The 14,168-nt window shown below is 36.0% G+C and overlaps 1 protein-coding gene and 1 long non-coding RNA gene across 2 annotated transcripts; one reads left to right on the top strand and one right to left on the bottom strand.

Annotated features, from left to right (window-relative positions):
• The first annotated feature begins 846 nt into the window (after positions 1 to 846).
• On the top strand, positions 847 to 1,627 carry LOC139901307 (secreted RxLR effector protein 161-like). The gene is made up of 2 exons (XM_071884035.1): positions 847 to 1,339; positions 1,500 to 1,627. The coding sequence occupies exons 1-2, from the start codon at positions 847 to 849 to the stop codon at positions 1,625 to 1,627; spliced, it is 621 nt and encodes a 206-aa protein (XP_071740136.1).
• Positions 1,628 to 10,337: 8,710 nt separating this feature from the next.
• On the bottom strand, positions 10,338 to 13,229 carry LOC139871484 (uncharacterized). Its single transcript, XR_011766656.1, has 4 exons — positions 12,952 to 13,229; positions 12,583 to 12,643; positions 11,346 to 12,239; positions 10,338 to 10,698 (listed from the first exon to the last, which is right to left on the bottom strand). It is a non-coding gene; the product is annotated as an uncharacterized lncRNA (long non-coding RNA).
• Between the last annotated feature and the right edge of the window lie 939 nt (positions 13,230 to 14,168).

Below are 14,168 nucleotides of genomic sequence, written 5' to 3'. Positions count from 1 at the left end.
TTTTTATACTCAATTGAATCGGACCGAAAGAATCTTCAGGAATGCGCACTGTTGCTTTGTGTCACAAATCGAACCTGAAGATGTTAAAGATGTGTTGCAGTATGATGAGTGGGTTTCAGCTATGCAGGAAGAACTTCAACAATTCAATCACTTGGGTGTTTGGAGGTTGGTAATACTACCTTCTGGCTGTAAACCATATGGCATGAAGTGGGTATTCAAAAATAAGACAGATGATCAGGGAATCATGATCCTGAACAAAGCAAGATTGGTTGTTCGAGGTTATCAGCAAATTCCAGAAATTGATTACGGCGAAGTTTATGCTCCGGTTGCTAGATTGGAGGCTATTCGGATGTTTTTGACTTTTGCGTCGTGGAAAGGGTTTAAATTTTTTCAGATGGATGTTAAGAGTGCATTTTTGTATGGCACTTTTCAAGAAACTGTGTATGTGACTCAGCCGCCGGGTTTTGTTGATCCACATCATCCAGAAAAGGTGTATCTCTTAGAAAAGGTGTTGTATGGTCTTCACCAAGCCCTGAGAGCTTGGTATGCTACTCTGTCAAACTATATGATAGAGAATGGTTTTAGACGAGGAGTCATCGATCAGACTCTATTCACCAAATAAAGGGGCGATGATATAATGTTGGTACAAGTATATGTGGATGATATCATCTTTGGGTCAACAGATCAGAAAATGGTTGATGAGTTTCAGGATGTAATGTAGAAACGATTCAAGATGATTTCACTACGGGCCATTAATTTCTTTTTAGGGTTGCAGGTTGATCAAACAGAAAAAGGCATTTCCTACATCAATCGAAGTATGTAGTTGACATCTTGAGCCGATTCAAGATGGAAGATGAACGAATTGCCAAGAATCCTCTTTCGGTGAATCACGGGATTACACCAGAAAATACAGGACCAAAAGTCAATCCAACTCTATATATGGCTATTATTGGTTCTTTAATGTATCTTACAGCATCTCCTCCAGATATCATGTTCGCTACTTGTCTGTGCACTCATTATCAAGCACAACCGAACGTGAATCATATGTTGGCAGCAAAGAAGATCATGCGTTATCTAAAGGGAACTCCAAGTTTGGGCTTATGGTATCCGCGTAAGGATGGGTTTGACCTAACGGCATTCTGTGATTCCGATTATAGGGGTTGTAAAAGAGATTTCAAATCGACCTCTGGTGATTGTCAGTTTCTCGGTAGCAGGTTGGTAAGTTGGCAGTGTAAGAAACAAACGGCAGTTGCACAATCGACATGTGAGGCTGAATATATTGCTGCTGCGAGTTGTACGTCTCAAGTTATCTGGATTCAACAACAGCTTCGGGATTACGGTTTGCAAATTTCTAACACTCTTATATATGTTGATAATACTGATGCTATTGTTGTTACTAAAAACCCTGTTAATCATTCTAAGACCAAACACATAGGGATCAAGTACCATTTTATTAGGGACTCTTATGAAAAAAAAACTAATCGATGTCCTACAAATAGGTACAACAACCCAAAGGGCTGATTTGTTTACGAAAGCGTTTGACAGGCCTCATTTCCTATTTCTGTTGAATGTGTTAGGTGTGAAAGATATGGCGGAGGTTGTGTCCGATAGGGAGTTATTGAAGTAACCTTTCAATCTGTATCATTTTTATATTTGCATTTGCATTTTGCATCATTGTTGCATGATACTTAGCTTATTTTCCGTTTTGCATGTTCATTTTATTTTCTGCTATGCATTTTAATATGAAAAACCAAAAAGATTGTGTTTATTAGCTTTTTGTTAAGTAGACTAGTTGAGAAAATTGCTTCATCAGAAAATACAAAAACATGGAAACTTGAAAAAGCCAGAAAAATCTGAAAATGAGAAGTTGTTATGTGAAAATGGAAAATGATTGTCTTACTGGACTTGCATGTTAATTGTTCTGCGTAAAAAGTAAGTAGTACATGATTAGTTAATGGATGTTGATAAATTTTGAGGATTGAATTTTGGAATGATAGGATCAATTACGCATAAAGTAAATAATCTTGGCAAGGAAATTGATATGCCCTAATCGGACGGTTTATTTATGCGGTGTCGTTAGGTCGCAAAACGTCAATTCAGGATATCAACAGAAGAAGTTGATTGTTTAATTTATATATGCTGGGCCTAAATCTATTATTCCTTCCTATGGGTTAGCAATGGCAAATATGACCTAGGGTCGTTCCTTGAGCGGTCGAATTTGAAACGGAGCTTATTAAGATAATTTAGTGATTAAGATGGGTTTGTACACAATTCAGTATCCAAGACTAGTGGTCAGGTACACCTTGTGTGGAGAGGCAGGATCCTTTTGGCAAGCCGTTTGCCAAGGCCGTTTTCGATGCTCGTTTGCCAAATCAAGCCATTTTTGGTGCCCGTTTGCTGGCAGGCCGTTTTTCCTTATGGCAAGACGTTTGCTGGATCGTAACTTGTCTTTCACCGTTTTCGCTCTAGAATCTTCGTTTTAGCTCCCTTTTTTACGATTCTTGCGCCCACGCATTCGTAATTAAATATCCTACAACATGAGATTAAGTAAATAAAATTTTTCAAAAATTATAAAATAAGTTATTTAAACGCGAGTTAATCGTCTTAGCCGGTTTTGCTAGTTTTTTCTTGTTTTTCATCCATATTTAGTGATTCTTGAAACATAGCCTTTGTAATGACATAATCTACCAAATGAAGCAAATAAATGCTTATTTAAATGATAAATTCAATTACTTTATCATAAATGGGGTTAATATCGGAGGTAAAAACGTGACTTTTTAGCCGACATCAAATATCCCACACTTAAACTTTGCTTGTCCTCAAGCAAACCTTTTTTTTATTTTGAGTTCAAGGATGCTTCTGAGATTTCCGTTCTATTATTCAAGTGGCTTATTATTTATTATAAGAGCAAAATCAGACAAACCGTCTTCTAAAAGGGGTGAAAACTATCTCTGCAAGCATGAGGGGAGGTTACATGACATTAGCTTCCTTAAACAGGTCACTCAAATCACTCAAGTGTTTGGGTTTCCCTATCAATCTATGAAATGAATTCGCTCATAGCCAGTCATGTTGCAAGTATTGTCATAGGCTTGACCAAGAATCAAATCTCCACCGGTTAGATAAGGACGGCACTGATCTTCTCCCTAATCATTCTTTCAAGAAGAAGAGCGGGTTTAAAGGTTGGTTTGTGGAGAAAAACGAAGGTTTTGATATGGCGAAAAGGGTGATTTTCGAATCATTGAAATGTAGAGAGATTCGATAGATTTTGGTTTCATGAGGATATACTTTTTCTAGGAAAGATGACACTCTATTTTTGTTGAAGAGTTTCTTTAGAGGTTGCTGATTTTCAGCGAAGATGTTGCTTCTTTTCTGCAATCCTCCTGGGTCACAACCTTCATTTTCTTGAGGGATTTATGCTTTTATTTGAAGACTTTTCTCTTCTTTATATCTGAGATTTTGCTCATCTCTTTTTTTTGGCATATCCCATCTTCATAACTTTGTCTATTATTTCTTGTGCCCAGAGAGAAAGGTATTTCACCAGAAATAGGTCTTTTTGACCTATCAAAAACAGTCCGAATTTTCGGAATTTTTCGACAAGTGTTTGAAGTAAACTTGGTCGATCTATCTCTTTGAATTTTTAGATTTTGAAAATGAGAAATGAAAGAGGGTGGAAAGGGTAACGTATTTGATAGTGAATTTGGGGGTGAGTATTTTCTGATTCATCAACTCTTTGAGATGAGTTGGTTGGTTTAAATGCGTGGAGTGGAAACGGAAACGGATGGTTTCTGTCTTCTCTATTCAGAATGATTTTGAAAGGAGTATCGCACCTACACCACGTATGGCGCTTACTAACCATTGGCCTCGAAATGTATGTCAAGGTCAAGTTCTAACTCTAAATGCTAACATCGGCACTCTCAACGGAAAAGATAGTGAAGCATTAAAAATGAATGCTTATTGGGCCATTTTTTGGGGTGCCTCACAGCAATTATATTGGGTCGATAATTCCAAGTCATGCAATGCTCTTTTAGAGAATCGATTCATCCTTAAGAAGATTTATGTCGTCATTTGTCTTAATTTTAGAACAAACAAGCTTTATTTTCGAAAGTACTTTTTCAGAAAGTATCGTTTAGTCAAAATTTTTGAAAAATTTATGTTGAGGACAAAGAATCTAAATAGTAGGTATACTCGAAAAGCTTAGTAAAATTTTAAGTTAAGAACATTTTTCGAGCATCCCCTAACTAATTACGGTGTACTACACCGTTATCCCACACTTAGAGGAACATTGTCCCTAATGTTCATTCTTAGATTTAGGGAGCTAAAATCCCACACTTAGAGTTTGAACATGTCGGAAAATGTATCTAAGCTCAATATTGGGTTGGAATCCCACACTTAGTGATAAGCTTAGGATATGGTATAGTTTAAGGATATAACGAAGCAAAATAAATAAACAAAGAGAAAGAAACGAGTTACTCCCCTTGGGTACGGTTGTGAGCAGAGGATCTGAAGGTGGACGGAGTCGGAACCATCTTCTGCTGAATTCGAATCGGTCTTCTTGAAGTGTACTCGAGTTCATTATGGCGTTCTCATCCTCCATACAACATCCACCAATACTTGAAATGAAATAATCAACGAGTTTCCTTGTCGTTTCATCATTATTCAAAGAATCTCCACCATATGCATCAATAACTGTCTATTACTTGTAAAGATAGAAAACATTAATCCTAGACAGGTGATTAAGCTTTAGGCCATAGACTCACTAATTTGCGTTTTGATGAAATATTTGAAAACTTGAGGGTTTCAAATTTAGGTTTTTGAAAGTTCAACAAATCAGTGTATGACTAAAAAGCTTAATCCCACACTTAAAGTGTTGACTGCCTTTAATTTTAAGACTTTTGAAATAATGTAGCAATTATGCATTTAAGCTCAAGACAAGTAGGAGAAATGAATTCGTCCTAAGCAATGTTGAAAATATCATTTTAAGTTTCACTTTTCACTTATTCAATTAACCTAATTAATTATCCTAATCTAACTACTACTAAAGCTATAGAAAAATAAACACACGGGTTGCCTCCCGAAATGCACTTGTTTTTGTTCGAGTCACGAGCCTGACTCTAGCCTTATTTCTCAGGAAATCTAGACGGCTCCCTTGCATCCATCAGTAGACACAAGAGGTAATATCAGAACATACCGATGAAATTGAAGCGGACATGGAATAAGGTATGTCCAATTAGAGAAGAAGGTGGTTTGAAGTGAATGCTTTGTTTAACTTGAGGTATAACAAAGCTATCAACTTCTTTTACCTCCTTGATTGGTGCGGGTTGGTCAAAGGGGTCCTCATCACTCCAAGATGTATATGTCATTATGTATTTGAGTGATGGTTTATAGGGTAGCCCTAACGCAAAACTCGTCTTTCTTCTTTGTGACTTCAGGTTGGTCGTAATGTTGTACTCTAAGGATGGAGGTGGGACGATGTCAATTGACGTCTCCAATACGGTAACAACATTAGCAACTACTTCGATGCTAGAATCCTCCATCTCTTTCTTCTTCTCCAGGCTCTCCATTTCAATTTCTTCATCCACCTCCTCGTCACTCTGGTCAGGAGATCCAAGTATAATTTGTTCAGAGAGTTCTTCTAGAACGAAATCCTCTCCAGTCATTAAAAGATCAAAATAAGGTGGGAGTGAAGATTGGGTTGGTGTGGAGTGGTTATTCATATTGTCTTCTACTTCTATATTCTTCTCTTCGTTCTCGGAATAGAATGTGACTTTCCTAGTGGAGATGGTATTTACTTCGGCGTTCCCATCAGAAGGACATACAGACTCTTCGATCGTGAAAGTGACCTCTTCTCCATGGGTTCTCAAGGTGATAGTCCGTGAATAAACGTCAACGATCGCTTTGGTTGTATTCATGAAAGGCCTTCCTAAAATAATAGGGGTTTTCATGTCTTCTTTATAGTCCATAACCACAAAGTCAATCGGAAAGAGGAATTTGTCGACCTTAACCATGACGTTCTCAGCTATTTCCTTAGGATATCTAGTGGATTGGTCAGCTAGCTGGATGCTCATTTTGGTAGGGTTAAGGTTTCCAATTTTGAGTCTCTGTAACAGTGAGTAGGGCATGAGATTGATGCTGGCACCAAGGTCAGCGAGAGAATAGATAGTACCAGATTGGTAGATAGAACAAGGAAGGGTAAATCGTCCGGTATCCCCTAGTTTTTCAGGAAGAGTATTTAAGATAATGGCTGAACAATCCGCGTTCAACGGGACATTGGGTACTTCAGGTACCTTATCCTTGGTCGATAGGAGTTTTCTAAAATACTTCTTACTATGAGTATTTTTAGACACAGTGTCCAAAAATTTACCGTCAAGCTAGAAGGATTTCATCTTGTTATGTCTTTGCTTGAGACGACCCGGAAATGGAATGGGTGTTTTCCTAGTAGGTTTAGGTGATGACTTAATGACTACTACCGAACGGGTATTAGTTAGTTTCTTCTCCTTAGAAGAAACTGAAGGTTAGCTATGTGCCACCTTTGAGTCATTTTTAGGACAACCTAGAGAATCGAGACGTTGATTTAGCTAGCTTATTTGATTTTCAAGACTACTCAAGTGATTAGTCATGACTAAGTCAGCTGCGTCTTGTCTTGCTGTGATCATGTTGATGATTCGCAGTAGGACATCGTCTGGACTTATCTCTGGTGGGGTAGTGGGTTTGGTAGGTGGGTTGTGTGGATGAGCTAGGATCTTATCAGAGTAGACAACAGAGTCCTCACATTCAGCCTCGTATACCTTGGCCGAATGTGGTTCAATACAATTCTGGCATAATTGCACTTGAGACACATGTTGCGGGAGTTTCTTTAGCTTTCCGACTTCTTTGGTGAGGTTTTCTATTTGGTCCGAGAGAAATCTGATGGTTTTATTTTCGATAGGATCGCAGGCGGAAAACGGTGTTGCGGATGAAATTTGCTCTTCCGTGTTCCAGTCGTGATGGTGCATAGTCATCTCCTCGATCAATCTCCAGGCCTCGTCAGCAGTGAAGTTCGTGAAGTTATCCTGAGAAAAAGCATCAAGAGTAGACTTGTTGTTCTGATTTAGACCATTGTAGAAGGTCAAAATCTGATCATAGCTCTCAAGATGGTGGTTCGGGCATCTTCGAAGCAAATGTTTGAATCTTTCCCATGCAGTGTAGAGTGATTCATCGTAGGCTTGTTGATAGTTTACGATATCATTCCTAAGTCTGGTTTGTTTTGATGGGGGAAAGTACTTGATTAAGAAAGTTGTTGCCATTTCCTCCCATGAGGTGATAGAGTTGGGTTCTAACCCCTCGAACCAGGTTTTTGCATGAAGAGTTAAGGAATAGGGGAACAGATACAGACGAACTACATCTTGTTCAACCCCGTTTTACTTATATGAGTTGGATAAGGAGAGGAATCTATCTAAGTGAGAGTTGGGATCGTCAATTGGTAAGCCGTGGAACTGGAAGTGGTTGTGAATGAGTTGTATGATGTTATGCTTAAGCACAAAAGATGCTCCGTTAACCTCATGATAGAGTATCGGTCCTCCTCGTCCTTCTAACGAGGGTTTGGTGATGTCAGCGAGAGTGATGCGTGCGTCCATCGTCGAACTATCGGCATGTAAGTGTGGATCTCGTCGGATGGGTACAATGTATGATATCGGATATAGGAAAGGATGTGTCGGAAGAATTCTTAGCGGTCTAAGTAGGTTAAACCATCCTAAAGGTTCACTAATAAGGAAGTCCATTTTAAACTTTTTAATTAAACTAAATTAAGCTAATATTATCTAACCTAACTACGGTAAACTAGTAACTTCTGACAAAGCTAGCCTCAGTCAAAAGGGTCTCTTAAAAACTAACTAATCTAAACAGGCTCCAAATCTTACTGCCGCTCCCCTGCAGCGGCGCCAAAAATTAACTACTCCTATGATATGCCCGAGTCAGACGGTTTATTTATGCGGTATCGTTAGGTCGCAAAACGTCAATTCAGGATATCAATAAAAGAAGTTGATTGTTTAATTTATATATGCTGGGCCTAAATCTATTATTCCTTCCTATGGGTTAGCAAGGGCAAATATGACCTAGGGTCGTTCCTTGAGCGGTCGAATTTGAAACGGAGCTTATTAAGATAATTTAGTGATTAAGATGGGTTTGTACACAATTCAGTATCCAAGACTAGTGGCCAGGTACACTTTGTGTGGAGAGGCAGGATCCATTTGGTCCCAATAATTTGGCGACTGTTCGAAAAATCCAACAACCAAGTCCAACCGGTTTATTCTAGACACCACTTTATCCGAAATATCAAATTATGTAAAGGCGATAGTTGGGTTGAATAGTTTATATAATTGTAATTAAGATATTAAAGCAATATAATTAAAATAAGCTAGCTAGCATGCAACAGCTAAGGATAGAGAATACGTGGTTCACCATGATTTAAGATAACGTAGTGTCGGGATGATTATGAGGCACTCCTTGGATAGATATACCTTGGTGTGAACACTAGATTCCCTACTAAGCGGTTTCCCGATTAACATGTCACGAGGAACTAGGCTTTGAAGATTCTGATCGGATGGACTGTGCTCAACTCCCGATGCTTTATCCGGTTTAAGAATATAAGCGGCCCACATTGGGTGCAATGCATACCTTGGGCGCACGAATAAAGTAGCATAGCCATATACATATAATATCCAACATTTTTTAACACCTTGGTGCATCACCCAAATGGGTGGTTATGGTTGTGTTTCGAATTCCTTTCTGTCAATGATTTGGTAAAATCTAAGGGTTTGTAAACAAATTAGAACATCTGATAGTTCTCAGTCATCCTTAAAGATTTATAAGCTTAGTTTGTATTGTAGTGCGTTAATTTCCCATTTATGATTTAAACCAGCCCTTACTTAAATCTACCCAATAAATCCCTTAGTTATCCACCATGTACTAGACTTATAGTGGTTCCATAGCTTCTAACCTTGACCATGCTCAAGTGGTCCTATAATAAATCAACACTGTACTCTACTGTTGCAACAGTATTTCCTCGAGTCTTATACTCTTTACCAATGTCTTGATCTGGTCCTATGGTAATTCCCCATGTACTTTATAGTATTTCCGATGGGTCAATGTATAAACACAGATAATTAATTACCTTATAATTGTCGACTTTATAAAAGGTTTTAATCACGTTTATTAGTGGAAGGACGATAATAACGAGGTTTGATATCATAGACAGAAAGTGAGTACAAAACGATAATCATCCCAACTAACATTATTAAATCATGGCAAACAATCAAGCAATTACTCACACATCATGGCAACAAGCATTTCTAATATTAATAAATCACAAACATCGAACAAGAATATTATAATAACCTAGTTTATAACCCGCGATTTCGGGGGTTTTTAAAATAAAAGATTATGAAATTTACTTTCAAAGCTATCGAACAATGTTTTGGAATAAATAATCATTTAGCAAATGAAAAACAATGTTTTGAAATAAATAATCATTTAGCAAATGAAAAGAAGATAAATATAGTGGAATACAATTCATAATGTTATATAACCACTTGGTGATGGTGACAACTTCTTTTACAAAACAGAGTGTTGATTAGGGGTGGTCAGTATTTGGTTTGAAACCGTGGAACCCGAAAACCAAACCGAAACCAAACTGGAAAAAAAACCAAACCGAATTTGAAAAACGGTTTTCGAATCGAGTCAAACCGAAACCGAATTTGAATTCGGTTTTCGGTTTTGAAAATTCTGAATTCGGTTTAACCGAAAACCGAATTCAAAATCGAATTCAAAATTTTTATATATTTATTTTGTATATTTATGTTTTAATGTCATTATAATTTGAGACCCAATCAATAAAATATGTTCTCACCCATATAACGATTTGGTAACTCACATTATAATTAAGTTACTCAAATTATTATGTTCTTCTTAATAACAGAAGTGGTAAACGTCATAATTAAGCTGTAAATATTAATAAATCATCGAATTCTTGATAATTTAATAGTACGTCATTGTTTTAGGATACAAATAACTAAGACATCAGTAACGCCACAATTAAACTACCATCGTTCTCAGTTTTTTCATAATATTCGGTTTTAACCGAAAACCGAACCGAATCCGAATTTGAATTCGGTTTTCAGTTCGGTTCGGTTTTAACTTTGAATTCGGTTTTCGGTTCGGTTTTCGGTTTTGCGCAAAAAAATTTCAAAACCGAATATACCGAACCGAATAAACCGAAAACCGAACCGATGAACACCCCTAGTGTTGATACAGAAACACAGAATGAAATTTATAGGTGTATTGGCCAAGATAAATAATAAATAATCATATCATATATAAACCTTAAAACCGAGTTATAATTTCTTTTACTGTTTTTGAAATGAATCCGTCATCTGGGGCATTGAAGTACCTCTTCGTTGAGAAGTTTTGTCATAGCAGGTTGATTGCCACTTGACACATCTTTAAACATAACACTAAAAAACGTGTCTAACTCCTCCAAATTCTCCCTTTTTAAGAAATATGAGATAATATTCACAACATCTACTGTCAACCCATTGTCTTTGGTACGATAGGAAATGTTTGGTTACTAATTTATAACCAAAGAGTTATCATTCGAGAGAGAGTGAGAAGGTCGCGACTTCAAAACTGTATGCTTAGCCGATTCTTATCCATCGAGTGAATACCCTACGTAACGACATCACAACAACCATTAAAGATGCATATATTAACACATAGAATTATTAAAGATGCATATTCTCCCTAATCATTTTCCCGACAGAGTAAAATTCTTACATATGCACGGATAATTTTTGGTTTCCACAAAATCATAAATAAAGGTGTACCTTTCCCGCGCATCAAGAATTTCTAAAACGTGGTAGCACATCTTTGTAGAATCTAAAAGATTTATGTAATTATACCCGACTCTGAAAACGTGCAAAAAGACAAGATATTGAAAGTTACATTCGTATGGAATACAAGAATAACTGCTGAAGGGACTTTATGCTAGCAATGTGACAATGTTATGAGTAAATATGTTAATATAAGTTATGCATATCTCTAATGGGTCAAGTTGGAAGAAGTGGCTAAAATCAAAACGTGTCAAAATGGTTTAAAAGTTTAGGTGTGCTCATAATGCACAAAACCTTCATCTGACCCTAACATTTGGTGTATCCCTTTTGGAACCCGTTACCAAAACTACTAATTTCTAAGTCAGCACGATAAAGCACCTACATTTTTACAATACAAACAATATTAAATGTCACTATTATTTTGCTAAACTGATGAACTGCTATAAAATGAAAAACCCAAAAAAACATATATTAGCAATATACCTCAATTTCTTCGGTAGGTCGTTCTACCATAAGCCAATATTCCTCTTCTGTTTTCTCTAAAGATGGTTCACTTTAATCTGAGTTATCAAATTCATCGGTAGTAATTTCATTGCTTCTAGAATGCGAGTCTTGAAATAGTCCGCGTACTTTTAGAAGTCTTTAAGTGTGAACGGTGAACAGGTTCAAACCTAAAACACGGTTTCGAAACCATCGTTTCAACGGGAGCTGCAGTATCTGACCCTACTGCAAGCATACTCAAGTTTCTTAAGTTTTGCTAGATATTACTTCTTCAATATGTAGAAAATGAAATCCTTAATGTAGATATAACCCAAATAAACTCATTGTGACACACTGATGTTATTTGCAGATATATAGTATCTAATCCAGTTAATTTATGTTACAAACTCCTGTGTTTGACCTTCAACAACTTCTTGTTGGCGATTATTTAATATGGAAATAAGCTTAATTTCCCCTTATGCAATAAAGAAGATAAAAATCCAATATGTAACTTTAAATATCTACGGTATATAACTTAAAGGGTGGTAATTTCAACCCATTAACTTACAAATAGATTGTTTCTAGTTATGCTTACCTCTAACTGGTCTTAGGTGCCCAAAGTTCAAATTAATGAATACAATAGATGCATTAAATGGACCGATTCAAATGGATTTTACGTTAACTATGTACTACAACAGATGAATCAAACATTACCTACAATGGAGGATTTTACGTTAGTTATGTATGGTTTGTGAGTATAATTATAAGAGATAGTTTAATTCATATACATGGTTAACAACGAATGTAGATACTTCCTGTTCCAACCAATTTAGATATGCATATAATCGGCTTCCAGAAGGAAAGCTAGTTTACATCCTTGTATTTGCTCTAGCCCAACTGCAGGAAACTAAACTATGTAAGAAACATTAAGTTAGCGTTTTAGTTAATTTAGCTCAGTGGTCATAATTAAGATATTAAATTCATAAAAATTTAAGAAACAAACAAAAACGTATCGAATCCAAATGACCTACACATTTTTTGACCTATTTGATTCATTATCCAAGCTAACCTTACATTTTAGTCATGTATTATTGGAAATTAGATGATTTTGCAAGTTTATTATTGATATTGACAAATTTTGAGTTTTCTACACAGAAGGTGTTGGTGGGTCGATCCAAGAATCTAAAATGTTATGCACTTGTGCCTAAATATTACCCATCTAATCCTTTGAACTGTGTACCTGCATAAAACCCTCCGGGAAGCTTTAGAAGAGAAATTGCAGCATGATGTTCCTCTCAAAACTGAAGTGACACATCCCAACTTGATTATAAAAAAGGCTTAATCTAACACGAATGCAAAGACGAAAATACAATCCCTAATTTCATGAAAAACAAAAGCATACATATAATCAGCCAAATTACCACATATGTTTGGATTTTTTTCATAAAAAAACATCAGTTTAAAACTTGGGGATATTTTAGTACCCACATACATCTAAAATAATCAGTATATCGAAGGACTGCTCATTGTGCCAATTTTATGAACATGAAAAAATCATACATCCCCACATAACTATTCATCATTTATTTATTTAGCAACTGATTTATACCTTCCCAAATGGTTCATGCCCATTAGAAAATGAATGCAGGTGTAATCTTCAGCCTTTCCTTTAATGTCTGACATAAAACTTACCGAAAAATATATAATATCAAAGAATAGCAACTAAATAATATGTGAAACACTCTAATGAAAGAGATGAAAGAAGCACTACCTTTACAGATTGAATGCTGAATATGAGAGAACACACATAAGGTTTAGAATAACAATTAAAGATCAAACTGTATACCGATTTTAAAATCGAATTTCAGTTATTGATAATATGAACCCTAAAACAAACATAGTACAAAAAGGTAGACATAATCCAGCGATTATATGAACCCTAAAACATTGATATGTAAAACCTAAAAAGTGTGATACATATATCAAAAATTACAATAAATAAAAATAAAAGTTAAGAAACTCTACTCAAATCCCTGATAAAAACATAATGAAATTGAAAGTAAAAGAGAGATAACCATTGTTGCGATTTTCATCTGCTACTCCGTGAAATATAATGAAATTGTTGATTTGCATCTCAAAACACAATGAAATTGAAAGTAAAAAGAGATAGAGAGTATCGATTTGAATATGCTATTGTGCGAACCCTAATGCTTCGCGGTTTATCTTCTATCAATCTGTTATTGGCATTGTTGATTTTCTAATGCTTCGTTTTTATCTCTGCTATCTCTGAAGCTATCGCCTCCCGCTGCCTTGCCCCTTTTTTGCCGTTTTTTGTGAAGTTCAACCTAGATCCCGTAATTTTTAGGAAGGATTTTAGAGGGCAGTTTAGTCAAGGAATAAAAGAAATGGAGGAGCAAGCAATTTAATGCTCTCTAATCCAATGGTCCTCCTTTGTCATTTTAAAATTTTAAAAAATGATTAGCTAAATTTAACTTTATTATTATAGATAATATAGATATAGATATAGATAGATTAATAAAAAAATGGATAGATGTTACCGAATAATGTCGGCAGAATAATACTTGTATTTCTTCATATATCCATAGCGTTACAATGCTTGATAGCTTCTACTACTAACTACATACTAATCTCTTCTTGATCACTAGAGAGCGACAATAGAGAGATAATTATTTTTCTAATCTCTGTACTTTTCTCCTTCTAGAATCTAGAGAGAGAAAGTAGAGAGATGACTAATCTCCTACTGATCACTAGAGAGCGACAATAGAGAGATATTTAGAGAGAGAAGTGAAGAATGTGTGTGTTGAA

The sequence above is a fragment of the Rutidosis leptorrhynchoides genome, chromosome 1, assembly GCF_046630445.1.
Source record: "Rutidosis leptorrhynchoides isolate AG116_Rl617_1_P2 chromosome 1, CSIRO_AGI_Rlap_v1, whole genome shotgun sequence".
Classification (NCBI taxonomy): Eukaryota; Viridiplantae; Streptophyta; class Magnoliopsida; order Asterales; family Asteraceae; genus Rutidosis; species Rutidosis leptorrhynchoides.
The sequence above is the reverse complement of the archived record's forward strand: the minus strand, read 5'-3'. Positions and strand labels throughout refer to the sequence as shown.